A 21,111-nucleotide genomic window follows, 5' to 3' on the forward strand; every position below is an offset into this window, starting at 1 on the left:
GAATGTTCCTTGAAATGCCCACCCCAGGGATAGAGTCAGGCAGTCTTTTTTAAATTTTTATTTTATTTTATTATTTTTAAAAGATTTTATTTATTCGTTTGAGAGAGAGAGAGCACAAGCATGGGGAGAAGCAGAGGTAGAGGGAGAAGCAGGCTCCCCACTGAGCTGGGAGCCTGACATGGGGCATGGGGCTCAGTCCCAGGACGTGGAGATCAAGGTAGTCTCTCTTACAAAGATAAGTGGCTAGAACAGACCACTGAGGCAGCTGGCCCTCCCGGGGAGTCTGGAGCTGTCCTTCAGGAGATCCCTCACCAGACCACTGTGAAGGACTGTGACCTCCCCTGTTCTGTCACCTTTTAGTGCAGGAGCTATATATTTTACCCTATTGGCTTTTACTCAGATGCAAAAGTTTCTGTATGTTAGCATTTTGTAAAGACATTTTCAGAAGTTTTAGAAGCCATAATTTGCAGACATGCCACAGTAATATAAAAGGATTTAATACCTGTTCCTGTTCTGGGTTTTTCCCATTACTAGTTACTTCTTTGCCCCCCCCCCCCCCCTTTCTGAGCAGCAGCTAGGAAATTGACCTATCCCCTCACCATGCATCTCATTTTGAGAAAGCTCTATTTCAGGTGGGGGCATGTTCTTCATCTCATTTCTGCTGTTGGCCTCGTTCTGTTCCTCTTTCTCATACCTTAAAGTTCTTGGATTCTACTAAAGACCAACCAGGTTCATTAGAAACAGCTGACCCTTGGCTGGGTCTGGGCTTCTGGAGAATAGATGCAATTAACTTCTTTTGTCTTGGTCCAAGTTGAGCTCCCGGTGGACTCCTGAAGAGGAGGTAGGAAGGATGGTACTAGGCTCCCTGGAAGGCCTTTAAGAAGTGGTTTCTGGTTCCATCCGGCAATCTCAGGAGGCAGGGACCATTAGCCCAAGACAGATGAACAGTGACCTGGGTGATAACCCAGCTATAGTGAGGTGGATCCCACGGCAGGGGCCCACTCTTAAGAGTGTCTCTGGAAGGATCATCTTGTCAAAACAGAGGTGAGGTTGGTCGGGTGTCACCGCAGCAGCTGGGGTGGTAGCCCCCAGGCACACAGAGGCAGCAGGAGCATGGGGAGGGAGGCCGAGGTGTCTGCGGTGCCGCCACACTCCTGCGCATTTTCCTGTGAACCCAGAGCAGAGATGAAAAGGTAGCCTTCAGGATGAGGCAAGGAAGAGGGAGGAGGGCCTCTGGGACTAATAGCCAAAAACCTGGGGTAAGAGGGAAAGCCCAGAAAATGGAGGAAACACTGCCTGCCATCTTTTTTAGACCGCCTATTTTTTAGGGCAAAGGAGAGGCTGTGCACTCAGCCCAGAACTGGGTTCAAGCCTCTGCTTGTCCCTAGTCTTACAGTGGCCGTGGGACCATCCTCTTAGAATGACTTTGGGGAAGCCATCAACTCTGGAAACTTAGTGGATGTGGATTATTTGTGGCATATTCAACAAAGACAATACCATGAGTAAGGCACCCAGCTTGAGGCCTTAAGCTAAAAGCACCTTACATAGTGGGTGCTCAATTAATGTCATTAGCATGTGCATATATTAGCTTCCTCGTTTGGAGCTAACTGCAGTAGTAATGAAGGCAATATGGGGGAACTGCGTTTGAAATCACTGAGGGCCCAAACCCTAGGAAATTTGGCCCTTAGCTCCTGGTTGCCTCCACATGTGAACGCCACAGGGGCCTGAATGTCCATGCACACGCATGAATGTGTTCCACGGACGTGCACAAGCAGGGCTGCATTCATAAGCATCAGCTCCCATCTGCAAATGCACAGGCCCCATCCAAGAGCCCAGGATTTGTGGATGAAGACCAAGCCCCGCCCCTTTGCCCCCCTCCAGCCCTTACCTCTGGATGGAAGGCGTGGCAGGAATCTGGTCTCCTTCGAAGCTTCTGTGAGCGTAGCCTGTCACACTTGACGGACGCATTATGTGCGGAAGTCACTGTTAAGGCGAACATCTCATGACAGCAGCGAATTCTGGAGATTCTAGAGACTAAGTCTGGGAAGAGCCTAGCCCAGGTGGGACCAGCTGCCTTGTAGAAGAAGGCACCCAGGGGTTGGGGGGCGGGGAGGGGTTAGGGAACAAATCCGGAAGCCCTGGGTGGGAGGCAGGGGGATGTTGGTGGGGAGGGAGGATGGCCTCGCCTCTCAATATCTGAGCTCCTCAGTGACACCAACACCTCCATCCCTCCCCCAGCCCTCATTTCCCGGAAGCTGGAAGGATATATTTGACTTCTGTAGCTTCCTGCAGGACTGGTGGGAAGATGCTACAGTCACAGGTGGGGTCTGTCACCAGGAGGAGAAGGTTACTGCTGGGAATCTGTTGCATCACAAATATCCTGCGGCCAAGAGAGAAGTGGGTTGCGGAACCGCTCTGTGGCAGGCTCAGATAATTCTTGAGAGGGAAAAGAATTGTCATTAATATATTCAGAGACAGCAGGCATAAATCAAGACTGTCCCAAACAGATAGGGATGTGTGGCTGGGGCAGGCCGTGCCGGAAAGATGCGGTGCTCAGGCTTGGCCACAAGGTGGCAGAGCCCGCCCGCACAAGGCCCTGGAGAGCCGCCAGAGGGAGGGAGGAAGGGATCCGGGAAAGCCTGTCTGCGGGAGGCCTGGTGCCTTATGTAACAGTAGCTGCCACTTCCTGAGCATTTCCTCTGGGGTGGATGATTTCTCTCTCTCTCACACACACACTTAACCGCAACCACTCCGAGGGAGGTTGCTGTCGTTCCTGTTTTGTGGAGGAGAACCCAGAGGCTAGAAGAGGTGAGGTAACTTGCCTAACGTTACAGGGCTGCGGAGCAGAAGAGAGTGTTTTTGAACTCGAAACTGTCTACCCTGAAGTCCGTGCCTTACACCAGACCACTTACTTCATTCTCATGACAAGCCTTTGAGATAAACGAGTCACAGGAGTTCCCAGAAAACCGCTCTGGCGAGGTTACTGTCCACCCGACATCACACACTAGTAGGACCGTCCCATGCCAAGTCTGAGGCGTTACATTAGAAGTAATTCCCCTGAGGTCTGGGGAGTCCAAGGGACGTCCCGAGAAGCCCTTGGCGAATGGCTGAGCTGGCTGAGTGGACACCCTAGAGGCGGCCCAGCACAGAACTTCACAAGTTGGAAGGTCCCCGAGGTCAGGGTGGGAGTTGGCGGGAGAGAAGTTTCTGTTGGGCCTCCCTGCCCGCCTCAGGCCAGCGCTGGCTGGAGCCAGTAGGATGCAGCTCGGTCTCACGGCTTGCACACGGGCAAGGCCTGAGTCTCTGCGGGGCGCACACACAGGCTCCAGGCCGGCCACGGAGAGGAGAGGCCTGTGTGACCTGACAGCGCTAGGAGTCCTCCTCCAGCCCACCACTCCTGAGAGGGCCCCCGAGCTGGCCTGCTTCTCCGCACAGACAGGTTTCTGAGGGGGCACCGACTGGCTTCTTCCTCACCGCTATCCTCGCCTCCCGGTGCCTTCCCAGGGCCTTCAGATGCCCCGGGCCTGCACGGGGCTGGCTGCCGCTGAGCTGCTGTGGGCTAAGCAAATGTGTGTGACCCACACTGAAAGGGCCTCCGAGAGGGGCTGTGGGAGACTTTCTTTTGGAGCCTGTGGTAGGGTGGTTGGGCCCAGATCTGGCCTCGGGACCACTTCTACCAAACCGTCAGGTGCCCCCAGCCAGCCTACCCTCTGCCCCCACCCATGTTTCCTTCACGAAGGAAAAGAGGAAGCAAAGATGGGGAGGGGTGGGTGGGTGTGGGTGTGACGGTGTGATGGTGTGTTGTCGGGGGGAGGGGGAGGGAGGAGCCCAGCTGCGGTCAGGCAGCGCTGCCCTCGGATCTTACTTCCGGCAGGCTCCACACTCAATGATCCCATTGGTCTCCCGGATGGCTGTCTGGTGCACAAACACAGGGTACTCTGTGTCACACGGCTGCAGCACGTCCTGTTTCTTGTGCTTGTGGGCTGCAGAGAGACAGAGTTACAGATGGGGAAAGGGGCATTGCCAGATGAGAGGGCCCCAGGAAGCCATGCCTGGGGGGGGGTCTCAGCTGCAACCCTGGCTGGCAGGCATGGTCACTACTGTACAGTAGAACACCCTTTTGTCCCTTTGTCAGAAGGTTCTCAGGGCTCGGAGAGGAGGAGGGGAGGAAGGAACACAGGGAAGGAAAAGAGACAGAAAAAATGGAGCAGATGGTGTCACAGTGGGAAGGGCAGCAGACTGGCATGGGGGGCCTTGGCTCTTGGCTGTGGGTGATTAGCACACTAGCCCCGTGACCTGGGGGAAAACCACCTCCCCCCTTGGAAGCGCGATCCTCAGTGTAAGCCGGCTGGTTGGGAGAAGGGCTGGGGGGGACCCCTTGAAGGCTCCAATCAGCACTGATACCCAGGGTCTGAGAGGAGAGCAGAGGCAGGAGGAGGGCCAAGGGGTGACTTGGGGGACACTTTGGTCTCTTAATCCTACCCCTCCCCCCATTCATTGTATACAGGTGACATTTCTCAAGTCTAGCTACTGTGCTCTGCACATGTAGCACGCAGACCAGCCCTAGGCTTGCTCCCTAACCAACCCCCCACCCTGCCCAGCCCTCCCCCCCACCACCAGTTTTGAGCAGAGCAGCAAGGGCTGAGCGCCAGCCTGCCTGGGCCTGGGAGAGAGAGCCAGCAGGGGCCTCCAGGGCCCAACGTGGCCAAAGCCCAGGAGACACAGCTCCCAAGCTTTCCGGCTCCTTAGTGGTGCACTGAGTCCCCTCAGGAACAAAGGATGAAGCTAGCAGGACTCGGAAAAACGAATAGCAGAGGCCCGGACAGCCCAGTCCTGGAGGACACACATTGCGCCTGGGGTGAGCAAAGAGCCAAACGGGGCTGGTTCACGGACTGAACGACATTATTTTTGGTCAAAATAGCAGCCCTGGTTTGTTAACACAGCACGTCTGTTTCTTCCAGGCACTTCTCTGCGCTTTCTGGGTTCTTGGCTACTATCTGTGGAATGGGGAGGGTGGGCAGGGTCACCCCCATTTCATAGACCCCCATCTCAGGATCACATGGGGGTTAGCAGGAGAGCACCCAGACCCAGAAACTTCCCACTGGACCGTGAAGGCAAAAGGGAAGGCCAGTCTGTGGGCAGAGAAGTGCGAACTGCGGGGAAGAACCACAGTGTTTAGTCGGGGCTCTGCACACTTGGTCGGCTTCACCAGACCTTCCAGGGCTGCTACTGGGCACTTTGACTGTGTGGGCACCCTGGCTAAAGCCTGCAGGAGCCTGGCGGCCGGCTCCCTCCTGGGCCCAGTTATACTGGCCTCGTCCCCTGTGGGGGCTGGGCCAGTCACCTGAGCCACTTCGTGTGGGTAGATTATCTCCATGACAGCGATAGGGACCATGCGGACAACGACAGACTGGAGTGGGCCTCCACGCAGCTGGGACAGGGCCTCCCTCGGCCTCCCTCAGTCCATGTCCTTGGACTCCAAGTCCAGCGCTATTCACTGAGGACATGGATGAGTGGCTGAACCAGGCCTCCTGGGCAGGACGGAGAAGCTCCAGGGGCAGCTTCCCTGAAGAGGAGAAATTGTGAACCAGGAGACGGAGGGAGATCGTTCTCAGCGTTTGCAAGATGTAGCTGCTGGCAGGGAGAGCACGGCAGGGAGGGGAGCTGTGCCCCCGGCCCATGTTCCCATGCAGAGGGAGGAGGGCCCTGTTTCTAAATGGGTTGTGACACGTGCTTCCTGGTTCCTGTCACAGACACCATCAGGAAGCCAAACTCTTAACAAAAATGGGGTGGGGAGAATAGCCCAGGCAGTGGAGATGTTCCAGAACCCCATGGAAAAGGCTCTATTGATGGAGGGGTTGAGCAAGGCTGGTTAAAGCGAGACAGTCTGTGTGGTAGGAAATCCCCCAGCTACCCTGGGAGTGGAAGCCAAGGACTGCCTTTTGCATTTAAAGGTCAAGTGGCTTCGCTCTTCTGGGAGAGCAGTCTAGAGTCACAGCTGGTTGACACAGAGGACATTTCTTTGGTTCATGGTGGGGCCTGTGGAGGGCACTGTCCTCAGACCCAAGGTCACAGGAGATACATTATCCCCAGAGTGCCCAAGTGACCAGACCTAGGCCTCCACCTGCCACCCCCTTAACCCTGCACACTGCTGGGGGCTCGGTGGACACAGGGAGCTGGAGGCACCCCTGTTTCCTGCTCCACGAGGAGACCTGGCGGCTGCTTACCTGCACGTGGTCACAGCCACTGGGCCACATCACGCTTCCTCCCCTTGGAATCATAAGTGAGCTCACCCAAGGAGATGGCTGGAGGTTCTGTTTGCCCTGGGCTAGGACTATACTTGTGTGGGACGAGATCTGGGTGACACCCTCATGCCTTAAGGGATGGGGCTTTCGAGTGGGAGAGGGCCTCTGAGTTAGGGGTCCCCTGGATGAAGAGAGCTCAGACTTCCTTGGATGGAGAGCTGAGGACAGTCCCTTTTCGAAGTCCCTACCCGCACCCCCAGAAAACTCAGTGAGGCTACTCACAGTGATGGAAGACAGCTTTGGCTGTCCAGGACATGATGGGCACGATGTCACATGGAGGGCAGGATGGCACAGGGTGGCGATGTCGCATGGAATGAATGATGTCACACGGAGCAGTGGTGTCCCGAGATGGCAGTGGTATGATGTCACACAGAGAGGTGAGGGGAGCCAGAAGTGAGGGGAGGCCATGAGAGAGGGCCTGGTGAGGTGAGATGGGAGGCACGGACTCTCCAGAGTCCCCATCCCATCTGTCATCCTCCCAGAGGTGACAGGTTCCTACTGAAATGGCTTTGAGAGCAAACACTCCATTTTTGCAGTCCTGCGTACTCACCCTCAGCCCCACTGTCTGCTGGCCAGGAGCCCCATGCACTCCACTCCAGAAGGATCCTGTCAGACACAGAGCTGAATCTCCAAGACCCGGTGCCCTCCTGACCCGGGGGCCTGAGGGGTTGGAGCACCAGAGCTCCCTGGCGGCCCCTGGTCTAGCCCCTCTCCTCCAGGACACCCTCTTCCCTGCTTGGGGCTCCTGGGTGAGCAGGGAGCCTCCCCGCTGGCCAGCAGTGTGTTTGGGGGGCAGGCGCGAGACACCCGGGGATCTCGCCTGCCTCCTCTGGGGTTCCGGGGACCTGATGCAGCTCCTGCTCAAAGGGCTCCCTCATAAGGCACACCTGCATGAAGTCCCCCCAGTCCCCCCCAAGCCCCCGCCCAAGGCGCAGACCTCACTCACAGCAAGAGCTCATTCACCAGCCACCTGGTAGCGGTCAGGAGGGCAGAGATTGGCTGGGAAGGAGAGGGGACACAGGGTTAGGCCCAGGCCCCAGCTGAGGGCGCTCCCCTGGGCACCGTCATTAAAGACCAGCACGTGCGGTGGAGGGAGGAGCTTCCCCCCTGCCCCTTCCGGCTGCCACCATCTCCCACCCCTTCCCAGCAGAGGGAGCATTTACAACTGTTATGTGATAAATTCCTAGGGCACTTGGGGTTCGACCATGCCCATCAGGAGGACTCCTCCAGTTCTCTCCCTGATGAGCCACTTGGTGCTGCTCCTGGCATCCTTTGTGATACGTGTGAAAGCACTTACTTGCAAGTGAGGCAGGAACAAAACAATCCAGGGGCTGCCCTCTGCTTTCTCTGCCAGAGGCTTGTTGCCTCAGGGGGCCGCCAGAACAATACCCAGAAGCCCCGGAGAGAAGACCCACAGGCCCGGGGCAGGGGCAGGCTGAGGACAGGGAGCAGGGGTGTGGGTCCGGGGGTGGGGTGGGAGGAGATTTGACATTACTTTCTGGTCCCAGTCAAGAGTGGGGTCCTGGGGGTAGTGGGTGGGAAGAAAGGTCTGGGGTGACACTCACGCTGACCAGGGGCCGGGCGGCACTGGGGTGGTGACTCAGGGGTCTGCACATGGCCTGGTAGTCATACATGGTCACTCTGAAAATCAGAAACAGGACCTGGGGAGTCAGGCCTTCCCCCCGCCGGGGTGGGGGTTTGCTGCAGGGTTCCCATTTCCCAGGCTTCCTGAGGGCGAGGGAGGGAGGATGGGCGATCAGACGATTTCATCTCTGCACTTCCACTGCTTTGAAGACACGGAACAGCAAATTCGGTTTTCCCTCTAAGGGCCCATATGACCTTATACCCCTCTCCACCTCATATCTAGTCTCTGGCTTCAGAAACGTTGCTCTGTTAGCTCTTTGGGGCTTTCACTGTGGGTTTTTGAGGTCAGGATCCTGATATCTGTCGGGACCAGTTAGCATCAGCTCCTGCCTTTTCTGTGTGTATTCAGTCTGGGGAGAAACGTGTCCCACTTACTGGCTGAACACCCCCATGCTGAGCAGCTGGGTCATGAGAGCGCCATCCACCTCCCCCAGGAATCTTCCCATCTGTGAGGGCGAGAGAGACAGGGAGAGAGAGAGAGAGAGAGATGGAGAGGGAGGGAGGGATGAGGAGGGAGAGTGGGAGAAAGAGGAGGAAGAAAGGGAGGGAGGAGAGGAAGAGGAGGGAAGCGGGATGAAGGCTTCTAAGTCTCCCACATTAGGCCAGGGCTCACTGCTAGCTCCAGACAGGGGTGGGCTGGGTCTCCCCTATAGATACCGGGCAACAGAATCAGAACTGTACCCATTCCACCGGCTCCCTCCCCCTTTAACAGGCTCCCCTGCCCTATTCTTTATCTTAGCACTTTTCATTTAGTTGGCTATGAAATCAATCTAGGGGCTACGATTGGAGCCCAGTCCCCAGCCCTGCTGCCAACACAGCTGGGATTTGGTCTCTCTCTCTACTTTTTTTTGTTTCCTAAAGAGCAAAATAGGATCCTCCTTCCCCCGAGTCCCTCCTCCATGGCCCAGTCAGCCAGCACTGGTGAGCACCCACCACGTGCACCAGCCGAGGCCGTACCCTCCAAGCCCGCAAAGTCCCCCAAGTTGGATGACAGTCAAGCCTCCTATGATCTGGCTTCAGGCTGCCTTCCAGCCTCACCCCTACACTGACCTCCCCACCTGCCCTGGTCTCTTGCTTCTGCGGCCTTCTCAGCATGGCAGAGAGGAAAGAGCCTGGACTTCAGCATCAGATTTTGATTCAGATCCTGGCTCCGGCACTGCCCACTGCGTGGCCATGGGCCGGGGAGGGGATAGCTTGTGCCAAGCATCTGGAACACGGCGAGGGCTCCGTATGTGGTGGGCATAGGATAAGGAGCTGCCTGACCTTGGCTCTTCTCTCTGCCTGGACAACCCTTCCCCAGTCCTTACTCCAAGGAGCTTTCCTTGTTGTCCTCCTCCAGGAAGTCTTTCGTTTCTCACCTTTCCAGCTGGACTTAAGGCCTCCCTCCTCTGCACGAACAGAGAGGGTAAGGACAAAGGCACCAGGGGAGGGGGTGGCCCAGAGAGTGCGGGATGGGACATGCAGGCTTGTCTGAGCTCTGCGCTCTCTTTGGCCAGAAGACCGCTCTGTTCTGAGGCCTGCGAGGCTTCTTGGAGCAGGGCAGTGGAGAGAGCAGAGGACAGCAGAGAGGAGTCGAAGGCATTTGAGGGAGAGACTAGCAAGTGGAAAGGTGTGAGGTATCCGTTCCTGCCGTTCTCCGAAGTGCAGCCCTGAAGCCGCCTGAAGTTCCTTGAGCTCACGCGATCCCTCTCCATCAGCTGTGGGTTGCTTCTTGCTGTTGCAGGGACCAGATGTGTGTGTGCTCCTGCCTTACCAGACGGCGAGATCCTGTGGGCAGACACCTACCTCCCGGTCCCCCACACCACCCAGTGTCTTGTTCGTGGTTACTGTTCCGTGCATCTTTGCTGAAGGCATGTGTGAGGGATTGGACGGGCAATGAATGAGTGACCGGAGTTTTCTCCCTGGGAAAGTGCAGTGGAGTAGAAATGAGGCTGGCCCAAATTCCCACAAGGCTTTTCTTTCCAAACTCTACGCTTATTCACCAAAAACACCACAGTTCAGACACTTGATTCTGAGAAGATGAGCTCCTGGACACTGGAAAAAAATGTATCCTCTTCTATACATAAACAACGTGACTGACCGGGCTCCCCTTCTTCAGGTAAGGCAAGCCGGACTTGAATTATGGTAGCAGTGTGTTGGTCTAAAAGACTACATTTCCCAGACTCCCCTCTGGCCAGAGTTGGCCAATGAAAACTGAGCAAAGTCACCATGTGGGACATCCGGGAATCTGTTTAAAGGGAGAAGACTCCATAGGAGGAGTACCTCATTCATGGCTGTTTCCCTTCTGGTCTGGAAAAGGGACAAGAAGGCAGGAGCTCCTTTAGCCATGTTGTGACCTTGAGGATGCAGACACCTGGTGACCAGACCGTACCAGTCCTGGGCTACCTTCATCTACTCTTTTATGTGAGAGAATAAACCTTTGATTTGGTTAAAACCCTGTGGTGGGGGCTCCACTGCCGACAGCAGAACACATTTCTTAGCTGATCGTTTCATTGGAACTTCATCAGTGCCTCAAAAAGGTAGATTGACTTAGTTCCTGACCCTGCAAAGCTGAAGTCCAAACACTCAAACTGGAGCACCCTTGTCAGTTCAGGGTGCCCAGACTGACTGCGGGGTCTGTGGCGTCTTTCCAGCCACGGTGCTATCCAAGGTCTGGAAGCTCCAGGTCCCTGCACCCCGAGTGCCACCTGCCTTCGGGTTTGCTTGCAGCGGGGCAGGGCTCCATGTTTCCAGGGCACAATCCACAAATAAGCAACGGTCCTTTGGACTGCCCAAGCTCTGGGGCTGTATGAAAAGGGCCTGGGGCTGCCTGTGTTTTCAGTGTCTGTAATGAGGCAGGAGGGCGTGCGGGGGTGCAGGGAGCAGACAGGGGGCAGGTGGCGGCAGAGAACCCAGAACTGATGAGTATTCCGGGTGGCTGGGCCGCAGCCCCCAGAACTAGGCTAATTTGCATGCCTGTGTGAAGCTCTGGTCCCCAGAGGGAAGGGGGACCTGAGGTTGGGTGGGAGAGCCCGTGATTCTGGGATGGAGCAGATGTCTCACAGCCTCTTCTTACCGAAGGACAGCCTCGGTTTCTTCTCTAAAAACGTAAGGTGTTCCTTTCTCATGTATAGCCCCCCATTCCCGGGCTCCCCTGAGCTGCTCAGTCTCTTGACAAGTCCCTCTGGCCCCACAGTGGAGCTGGGGAAGCATGTGGGAGAGAGAGCATAGGGACTGTGCTCCAGAGAGAGCCACCCAGGGGGCAGGTGGCCAACTGACTTTTTCTTTGGAAGCACCCGGCACTCAGTGTATAGGGAAGCAGGGAGGGAGAAGGGATTGCTGAGGAAAATGAGCTGAGACAGGCACATCAGAGGCCCTCTGAGGGCGAAAAGGGTTGCCCTGGTCTGAAGGCAAGCCCAGCATTTTGGGCTGGGGGCAGGAAGGGAGAGGGTGCTGCACCCACCCTCAGAGAGATTTCACCTCCTCATGATGGGGCATTCGATTTTCTAGCTTTGGTGCCCCTGTGAGGTCCATTTTGGAGCTCTCCTGTGTAGGTGCTACCCACAGGCAAGCGGGAGGACTAGGGATCCCCAAATCTGGGATGACAGGTCCACTGTAAACATTACAGAGATCTACAGAGCTGTTGTCACTCTCATGGCCCCAGCTGTCTGCTTCTCTTTCTAGGCCCCCGCGGAGGGCTGTAATCCTGTCATCTGTAGTCTTTCATTATAACAATGAACCCTGAGCTGGAAGAGAGGCCCAGGGAGACCAAATGTCTAATCAGTAGGCCTGGAACACCACTGGGGCAGGAGATCCAGGCCGCCCCTGCCTCTGCCTCCCGCAGACCACAGACAGGTGGTGCCCTGGGGCTTTGCACTTGCCCTGTTTGCCCGGCAGGAAGGCCTCCGTGAGGCAGGGTGGGGAGGAAAGTTGGCGTCTGGAGCAGGGACAGTCTTTTCTCCCCAGACCTCTGGGTGGACCTTGGCAGGGACAAGGAGCAGCCTGGACCTTCGGCATATTAGCCCGGCAGGGAAAGTGCGTCCAGATCAACAGCCGCTGGCAGGAAAGGCTAGGCGGTGGTCCTGAGACTTTGTCGGGCTTCAGAGTCAGCAGAGGACTTGTCACAGCAGGGTTGGAAGGCCCCATCCCAGAGCTTCTGACTCGCCAATCTGGGTCAGGTCCAAGAACTTGCATTCCTATCAAGCTCCCAGACGCTGCTGCTGCTGCCAGTGCCCCCACCACAGGAGTGTGTTTGGGGAGGTGGAGGGGAGTGTGGTAGGGCCATTCGGCAACGACTCACAATGGTCCCAGCCTCTGGGTAGGTTGGACCTGGTAACTTGCTTCTTGTGAGTAAAATATAGTAAAAGTGATGGGATGCCACATCTGAAATTAGGTTCCAAAAGACATTGATTTCTGTCTTGTTGTCATTGTCTGTCACTGGATCTTCTTGGCTTGAAGGTAGAAGGTGGGGCCTTCGGGAGGTCATTAGATCATGAGGCCCTTAGGAATGGGATCATGATCAGTATGATCAGGCCCTTAGGAATGGGATCTGGTCAGTATCGATGAGACCCCCGAGAGCTCCCTTGCCCTTTGCTCCACACGAGGATACAATGAGAAGTCTGTGACTCAGAAAAGGGCCTTCACCCCGGCACACAGGCCCCCTGCTCTCTGTGGATGAGCCCCCCAGCAGTGGCCTAAGTGGATTAAAGGGGCAGGAAGGTGATGGAGGGGAGTGGGGTGATGAGTCTGAGGGTGTCTGCACTCTGGGAGGAGGCTTCTAAGGCCAGGCCAGTCAGCATCACGGCCAGAGCACAGAAAACATGGGGGGCCCTGCGGTGGAGCCGGGCAGAGCCTCTCCTCGTCGTGTGGACAGTTTCCCTACCAACCATGGGACGAGGCTGGATTAGGGAGAGACAAAATAAAGAAATAACATTTTCTCTGACGATCTGAGTGAAGTGTCTGCATTTTGTGGTCTTCCTACACTGACTTGGCTTGGAGAAGAGACTCTGCGTTCTTCAGACTGTTCCCTCTAATCTGCCCTAAGCTGCCATTACTTCCTGGTGCCCCAAGCCGCCATTAGCAACCACGGTCAGTCCTTTCCTTGACTGGCCTGTCTGGAGGATGATCCGACTCCTCCCTCCTTCCACCTCCCGGACACCTTACCTCCTGAGACCGCCCTGAGATCAGGATGAACCCGTTGTTGTCGATGACGAAGCAGTCCAGCTCCTGGGGAGAGACCGGGAGGAAGGTCATGGCCAAGCCCTGACCGCTGGGCCTGGCCTGGTGTGTGGGGAGCACCCCCATGTCTACTGCAAAGGTACCCTCTTTAGTTGTGGGGCCCATGGTTCCCGCTCCCCCACCTTTCCCCTGGGACAGAACTTACACTGTCCTTGCAGCTCTCTGGGCAGGGTCCATCCACTGGGCTGCACTAGAAGGAAGAGGAAAAACTGTACGTGGTGTGTGCCTCCGTGTATGTGTGTGTCAACGCGGGAGACACGCACCGCATGAGCACGTCTGTGTTGTGTGTGGGTTATGTGTGTGCTTGTGTTTGTGTGGGGGGATGGTGAATGTGTGTTTGAGGCATACTTGTGTGTCTGCGTGTGTGTACACACTGTGCTGGGTGTGCGTCTTTGTAGGGTGTATGTGGTGTGTTGTATGGGTAGGGTGTACATGAGCCGTTTGTGTGTGTGCGGGCACGATACACACGTGTGCTATATGTGTGGGTGAGGCTATGTGTCAGCGGGGTCAGAGCCCTGAGAATCAGGCCCTCACCAGCTGTCCACGCACAGGGGTTCAGCCACATTCCCCTCCGAGGGAACCGCACCCCTGCATCCCATGCGTGAGGGTTGGAGATCAGCCTCATGGTGCCAGAAGCCTCCTGGGGTGGCTTCGGAGGCTCCTGTTCTTTGTGTGACCTGGAGGGTGACACTAGATTACGGGACGGGTGTCCCTTCTCATTCCATCCTCTCCATCTTCATGTCATGGTTCCCTAAACCTGCTTGAAGTGAGGAAGCGGCAACAGCAAGTGGACAGATAAGGTCTTGGAACAGAGGGGCAGATTCTGGTGGAGGAACTTGAGGGGGACTTGAGGAAACCCAGGAAAGGCAGAGGGCTCCAGGGAACTGGGAGAGGAGGCTGGGAGGCAACAGGTGCGCTGGAAAGCAGTCCAGGCTTGGGTTTTGGCTAGAAGGATGGAGGGGCACACGTCTCCTCGCCCCAGGGGCAGGGTTGGTGGGAATACGGGGTCCTGCTCATTCCCAGGGCTGAGCGGAGCAGAGAGATCCAGGCCACTGTCAGAGGCACAGGGAACGGAGACAGGAAGAGAAGGAAGGGATCCAGGAGAGCTAAGCGAGGATCCCAGAAGAGAGGGGGCCTCGGGAGGCAGTGGGGCAGCAGGAGGGAGCCTCTGGCCTTGACCTGGCCCCATCACACCCACCTGCCGGGTCGACGCCCAGAATGTGCGCTGCAGGAACTCCAGCCTCATCTGGACGCCCACCGCTGCGGGGAAGTGGGAAGAGGGCAGACAAGACCATGGGTGTGTTTTGGGGGAGGGGGGTTGTGCGAAGGAAGAGACAGTGAGAGAAAAAAATAGATTCAAGTTAGAGAGAGGAGGTGCATCAGCAGGAACCAAGGGGAGGGGTAGTATCATAGCTGAGTCAGACAGGAGCCTGTGAGAGCCCAGCCCGGACTCCTGGCCGTGGGGGGGGGGGGTGCAGTTTCTATCTCTTTGCAGCAGATAATTCTGGAAAATGCTTCCAGAGAAAGATGAGGCCCAGGTTCTAGAGAACAATGAGGGTGGCATTCATCCTCTGATCTTGGGAAACTCAAGGCAGATGCACTGGGCACATTATTTTCCCCTCTCCCAAGGATGGAAGGACAGAGGTAGAGAGACAAAGCCATCTGTTCAAGGTCACGGCGACCAAAAGCGGCAGGCTGAGATGGGGGTTCAGGGCCCCACATGGAGCTTTCTAGATTTCAAGCCTGACACAAGAGCCCGTCTTGTACCCAATCCCTGCTCAGGGTCTCCCCTACTTTGTAGGAAGGTGCTTTCCTTGCCGAAAGGTGTGACCAGGTTTACCCAGGTTTGCGGGTTGTTTCCAGAAAACCAGACATGCTGCCAGCTGGCAAAAACTACCCCTTGGTGATGCCACTTACAAGGGGCTACGCATGTCTCTTTGGTTCCCAAACAGGCTTGGAAGACCCAAGCTAGAGCTCACATGCTAAGAGAAATCTGAGGTCAGAGAACACAAAGAAAAGGCAGGTTCTATTGAAAAGAAAAAGAATAGAAAAACTAGGTCGACTTCCTACTGTCTGGTATAATAACATTGAAAATTTTGAGTGCCGGGCACCTTCACATCCATGGGCTTATTTCATCCCCACAGCAGAGCAGTTCTATTCTTACTGGGGCTTCACAGAAGAGGAAACAGGCTTGCAGAGACGGCCTGCTTGCCTCAGTCCCCCGGCTCCGAATGACAGAACCAGGACGCGCAGCTGGGGTCTGTCTCTGAGGCTCTTAACCTCTCTGTTCTTCACGCCTGGGTCACAGTGGTCAGGAAGGAGCCGGCGGGCGTGGGTGAGCAGTCTCCCACTGGGGGCTATGGCTCCCTGGTCCGTACAGGGGGATTGGATCTGGGTTCCCGACTGCTCCCGCACATTCATGGGACATTCTAATCAACCCATGGCCACTCGGTGGAGAGATTTTCCATTGTGATCATTCTGACTTCCCCAAACTCAGCAGCCGGCTCTTCTCAATGGACTGGAGTTACAGCAAAGAGCTATAGAATCGTATCCTTTTGTTTTCAATATGAAATGATCCTAGACAAGTTTGGTGGAAAAAAAAAAAAATGAGACCAAGGAAGGGTCAAGGGGCCAGAACTCTGGCCCTGGGTTAGAGCTGCGATCTTTGGATTTGTTCCTTGGTTATAGAACAAGTAATGATTATTCTTGCCCTAGGAAGGCTGAATGGGTATAAGATTGTTGAGGCTCAAATGGACAGGGAGAGAGAATATTATTCTACACTAGAGCTTTGGTACTCAAACTTGGTATGTGTTAGGATCATCTGGAAGGGGATGCCTGGGTGGCTCAGTTGGTTAAGCATCTGTCTTTGGCTCAGGTCACCATCACAGGGTCCTGGGATCGAGCCCCGCATCATGCTCCTCCCAGCTGCTTACGTTCTCTCTCTCCAATAAATAAATAATATCTTAAAAAAAAAAGAAAAGAATTATCTGGAGGATTTGTCCCCATCCCCATATGCCTGGGGCGGGGCCTGGGAATTTGCATTTTTAGAGCGCTCCCAGATGGTGTTTGGTGTTGATGCCACTGGCCCGGGAACCAGGGTTTGGAAACTGCTCTTCAAAAGCAATGCTGTCTGATTGAACTTTCTGAAATGATGGGGCGTCCAAGCTCTGCACTGTTTCATACAGTAGCCACTAGTCACATGTGGCTGTGGAGCCCTTGACATGTGGCTGTTATGATGGAGGACCTGAATTTTAGATTTTTTAAAATATAACTTTAATTAGTTTAAATTTAGATAGCTACATGTGGCTGGTGGCCACCATGTTGGATAACGCAGTTCTAGAGCTCATGTGGTTGCAGACGATGGAACCAGGTCTCTGAGAGGCCCCTCCCCCTCCCTTGGAGTCTCATGGCAGCTCTGTGGCTGGAAGCGTGGCTAGCTTTCTTGAGCAGGTCCTCTGATATGGGAACATTTGAGTTCTTTGTGCACTTCCTTGTTGTTGGCTGAAAGGAGTCGGTGAGAAGGACACAAGTACATGGAATTCTTGGTCATGACCGAAACAAAAGACACACGGACAGCAGTAATCCCCACACAAAGCTTGTGCTGGAGGGCCCAGTGTTTGCTGGCACATCCCTCCTCCCTTTCACGGTTCCCTCCAGCCCTGGAGGACAGAGGGGACTCCTCAGGCTCTCCCCCTTATTCTTTCTTGTGAGGCCGCCTCTGATACTCATTTTAGACAATGTCTTTCACCTGTAGAATAAAGGCTGAGTGAAAGGAGAGGAACCTTCTCAAAATTGTCATGGAGCCATCACACTAATGCTTAGAGTGATCAAATCTTTGGGATTAGGAAAGTTTATCTACCCTTGTCCTTGGCTTCCTTGGTCAAAGAGCTCTCTTCCTATTCCTAGAGACAGACTCTGTCTCTCTACCTGCTTGCTCGGAGCCACGGTACCTAGAATCATGACATTCCTGAGCTAGAAGAAATGCTATGATTCAAACACGGAGAGTCTTGAGAGAGTGGGGGTTGATTTCCCCTAAAGAAACATGTTTTTGAGGCTCTTGCGTAGAAATGGGAGGAGTGGGGAGCAAAGCATGTTCTTTCCCCCTGGGGGTTCTGTCTCACAGCTGGTGCATAAGCTCCTCTAAGACTAGTTCGGGGTCCTTTGTGTTTGGGATCCGTATGCAGAGCTGAGGACATTCCAAATGCTTACTACCTCTCCATGCTTGAGTCACTGAGAGCATTTCAAACCTCACAGGTTCCAAACTGAACCTGGGCTTTTTCTCCCCAAAATGTGACCCTCCTTGAGACTTCACCATCTGGAGCATATTCCACTTAATTGTAATCATTTTCCTGTATCCCGTCCAAGTTCTGCAGACCTTATTCCAAAACACGGTAAGTCCGTCTGCTCCACCCTGGGCCAAACCAACATCTCTCACTTGCATTAATATTCTAGACCCCCAAGCAGCCTCTCTGTGATCCGTTCTCCAAGAGTCATGACAGTGATCTTTCTGAAGATCACCTCACTCCCTTGCTTAAAGACTTCCAATGTCTTCCCACTGCTCTTGGAGCAAAATCCAAACTCCTCTGCAATATGGCCTCAAACCCCCACAGGAGCCAGCCCTGCCATTCTCTCTGATTTCAACCTGAATCATCTTCTCCCTCGAACATGCTAGTCTTGTTCCCACCTAGGGCTTCTGCATCCGCTGTCCTTCCTTCCTGGGATGCTCTTGCCCTAGAACTTTACATGGCTGGCTCCTTCTCATCGTCGGATCTCATTCCAAATGTCACCTCCTACAGAGGCTTTCCCTGACCTCTCCAGATAGAGTAGCCCACCCCTTCATCCTTCATTCTCATTTCATCATTTTTTAGTTTCTCAGCAACATGATTTATTTATTTTATTCTCATTTATTGCCTGTCTTGCCTTATTGGCATGGGGGCTAATAGGCAAGAAGGAGAGAGTTCTGATCCCTTGCACCTAGCATCAGACTTAACATATCATGGCGCTCCAAAAATATCTTTTGAATTAAATAGGTAAATATTTGTGAATTCCACTGAGCCAGCCTCTTGATGGGGAAGCGAATTCTATAAGATCTCTCAGTCTCGTCCCTTTGGGGCTCGGGATCATGTTGAACTCCTTCCTTCTGTATGGAGCCTCGCCCTCTTACAGATCTGAACTTGAGTCCCTAGAGTTGAAGCTGTGCTCTGATTCCCCTGAAGGCCTAGGAGGGAACCCACTAAGGAATGGGGACTTCGGGTGAGACAGAAAGAACTTCCTCGGGACAGGAGGTGCTAGATCCTGAGGGCAGGGGTTGAGATAGGACTGGGGAGCGAGTGAGGGGCATGGGAACCTCTTCATCAACAGACTGTCTGTTCTGCCCTGCCTCGTGACTTATCATTTCAAACCCTGTTCAAATCCTGCCTTACAGCCCAAACTGTACTTTTCCACCCCAGACACTGAGACAGCCCAGCCTTCTCTCCTGGGAGAACTGCCAGCGTGACGCTTGGGTCTCTGTGCTGCTTGCTCAGGTGGCCGGCCATCGTCAGGACTTCACTGGCCCCCCATGTCAGGGGAGCACCAGGCTGGCCAGCTTCCCTCCCAGCACCTCCTAGCAGCCTGCCGTGTGCAGGAGATCATGCCTCACGGTCTGATGTTTGCAGACAAGCTCAGAACTCTGAGTGCAGAGAGATCCAGCAAAGGGGTCAAGGGAACATGAAGCATCTAGCCATCCTGGGCTGCTCCGCCAGGGGAGCAGTGGGACCTCCCCCTCTTGCCCAGACATGATTGGACCTTGTTTCAGAGCCTGACCTTGGTCCCCAGGTCCTGCTGCAATTTGATAAATGTGGAAAAATGACACCCCTTTCATCCTGGCCCTAGCCGGGCCTGTCCTTCCCCCTCCCCCGGGCCTCCTCTTGACCTCTCTCCCCTGCGTCTCTGGAATGATCTCAGGTCTTCCTCCAAAGCAGCTTTTCTTTAAGATCTGCTTGACTCTCAGACAACCTAACAAAGAGCCCTGTAAGGCCACAGGCAGCAGGCAGCTTATCAAGATGTACCTCTTCGCTCCGAGTCCTGTCTGTCACTATGGCGCTGTTTTGTCGTCACAGACCGCAAAGCGAAGCAGCTGTGTGCACAGAGGGAAGGGCTCCCTGTCAGAAGTCGTGCTCCCAGGGGTCAGCACCTCCACATTTTACCCCCCAGCTCTAGTATCTCCTTTGTCCTTCTCCCTTCTCTGCCCTAATAGCTCAGCCCAGAGACTGTTTAAGGGATCTAGAGCTGCGAGGCTAGGAGGGGCCTATCTCCTATGCCTACAAGCTGGGGAGCCAGCAGATGCTCAAGGTCACGGAGTGCCAGTAACCGAAGGGAGACCAGAGACCTCAATCATTCTATCTCCTCGTTCTACAGAACAGGAAAGCAAGGCCCAGGGCTGTCAGGTCCATTAACTAACTAATAGCTAATGAGCAACAGAGTCTAGACTCTGGGTCCCCTGATGCCTAGGCTTGGGCTGGTCCCTTCTCTCCCTCATTCAGCTGACAAGAAGGCACTGGGGCGTGGGAGAGGCAGAGTCCCTCTTCCGGAACAGTTCCTAGTTTATGAAAGAAGATAAACCATACCACAGAAAGTGGCTTTACATTTTCTGGATAAGAATCTCAAGGATGGCCCCAAGAAAGGCTATAGATGGGAGAAGGTCAAGTCTGTGGACCATCCAGGGAACCTTTGTAAACAAGCAGACTTTCTGGTTGGGTTTTTAGGAAGGGGGAGGCTACCCATGGGGAAGGAGGCTGTTCCAGACTCAGGGAAGGAGCTGGAGAAGCAGAGGTCTGTTTAGAGGCAGGTGGGTACAGTTAGTTTGAAGGTAGGATGCACCCTGTGTAGGTGAGAGGCACGGAATTCCCAGGAGGTAGAAGACCCGCTCTCTCTCTCTCTCCTCCTGGGACTTCTGTCCGAGCCCTCCTGCTGAGTCTGTCTTCCATCAGAACAGAGAGAAAGGAGGTGCAGGAGTGCCTGTGAGAGTCATCCTGAGTTGAGGGAGTTTTTCAACTTCCCCCTCCCCCGTTCCTGATCCTGATGACCACCCTTCCCCCCCCCCCCCCCCCCCCCGCCAACACAAGTGAAATAGAAGAGGGATGCTGGGATATCCCTGACATATTGGCAACACACTGTGCCATCTTCTTGTTAGGGAGATTTTAAGAGACTCAAAGGAGGGTCACTTAGGGGGCTTGGTCATAGGCTGTGGTCTCGCTGGGACAAGTCCCTGGCTTCGCTCCTTTGCCTTTGGATCAGATACTTGTCATCTCTTGGAATATCAATTTCCCCAACTTCCTTGTCCTGACTGGTTAGGCTTCTGAATTCTTGAATACCAGGTTTTTTTTTTTTTTCCCTTCCATGCCTCCCCCATCTAGATAAGAGGAAGAAGCCTAGAAAAGCCAAGCATGGTGTGTGGCGGGGTGGGGGCTTGCATTTAGTCCCCCCGCCCCCTCCCGCATCAGCCAGCTGCAGCAGGCCCCTGAGCTGACAGCCGGCAGCCCTGGTCTGGGGTTACTGAGGCTCATTGACCTGTGTGTGACCAGGTGATTTCAGCTCCGTGTGGCTCAGGGCCCCTTTCTGGAGGACTGCTGGGCAGATGGGCTGCCTGCACACCCCTCCAGTTACCCTCTCTGGAATATATCACCCTTTGACCAGGAAAGGGGTTCAGTTTTTCCTGCTCCCCAAGCAGGATGGAAGACACTGCCTTGCATCCCTCTGAACTGGAGACAGACCCCGCTTCCTAGGGGCCTCCTGCCGCCAGGGTCCTGCCCCTCTCTGCCAAAGGAAAGGGGAGAGAGGGGGAGCCCAGAGTGGAGCAGTTGGTCAGGGCAGGGAGAGCTTGGAGGGGCGCGGGGAAGGAAGATGGAGGTCGGTGGGAAAACAGCTTTCAACAGCTTTCCCCTCTCCGGTTGGAAGCAATTCA

General features: G+C 54.8%; 1 protein-coding gene across 1 annotated transcript in view; it reads right to left on the reverse strand.

Moving 5' to 3' along the window:
* Window positions 1–546: 546 nt before the first annotated feature.
* The window catches only part of CACNA2D4 (calcium voltage-gated channel auxiliary subunit alpha2delta 4), a 112,378-nt gene continuing 91,813 nt past the window's right edge, over window positions 547–21,111 (reverse strand). The window contains exons 27-38 of the mRNA XM_032349227.1: window positions 14,365–14,426; window positions 13,312–13,356; window positions 13,092–13,154; window positions 8,325–8,395; window positions 7,871–7,946; window positions 7,252–7,304; window positions 6,856–6,911; window positions 6,528–6,548; window positions 3,866–3,983; window positions 2,268–2,380; window positions 1,889–1,971; window positions 547–1,166 (exon numbers count right to left, since the gene is read on the reverse strand). Of these exons, the coding sequence (XP_032205118.1) occupies window positions 1,062–1,166; window positions 1,889–1,971; window positions 2,268–2,380; window positions 3,866–3,983; window positions 6,528–6,548; window positions 6,856–6,911; window positions 7,252–7,304; window positions 7,871–7,946; window positions 8,325–8,395; window positions 13,092–13,154; window positions 13,312–13,356; window positions 14,365–14,426 (866 nt within the window). The 3' untranslated portion in view covers window positions 547–1,061. The remainder of the gene's footprint in view (window positions 1,167–1,888; window positions 1,972–2,267; window positions 2,381–3,865; window positions 3,984–6,527; window positions 6,549–6,855; window positions 6,912–7,251; window positions 7,305–7,870; window positions 7,947–8,324; window positions 8,396–13,091; window positions 13,155–13,311; window positions 13,357–14,364; window positions 14,427–21,111) is intronic.

Source organism: Mustela erminea, chromosome 6 (genome assembly GCF_009829155.1).
Source record: "Mustela erminea isolate mMusErm1 chromosome 6, mMusErm1.Pri, whole genome shotgun sequence".
NCBI classification, from domain to species: Eukaryota; Metazoa; Chordata; class Mammalia; order Carnivora; family Mustelidae; genus Mustela; species Mustela erminea.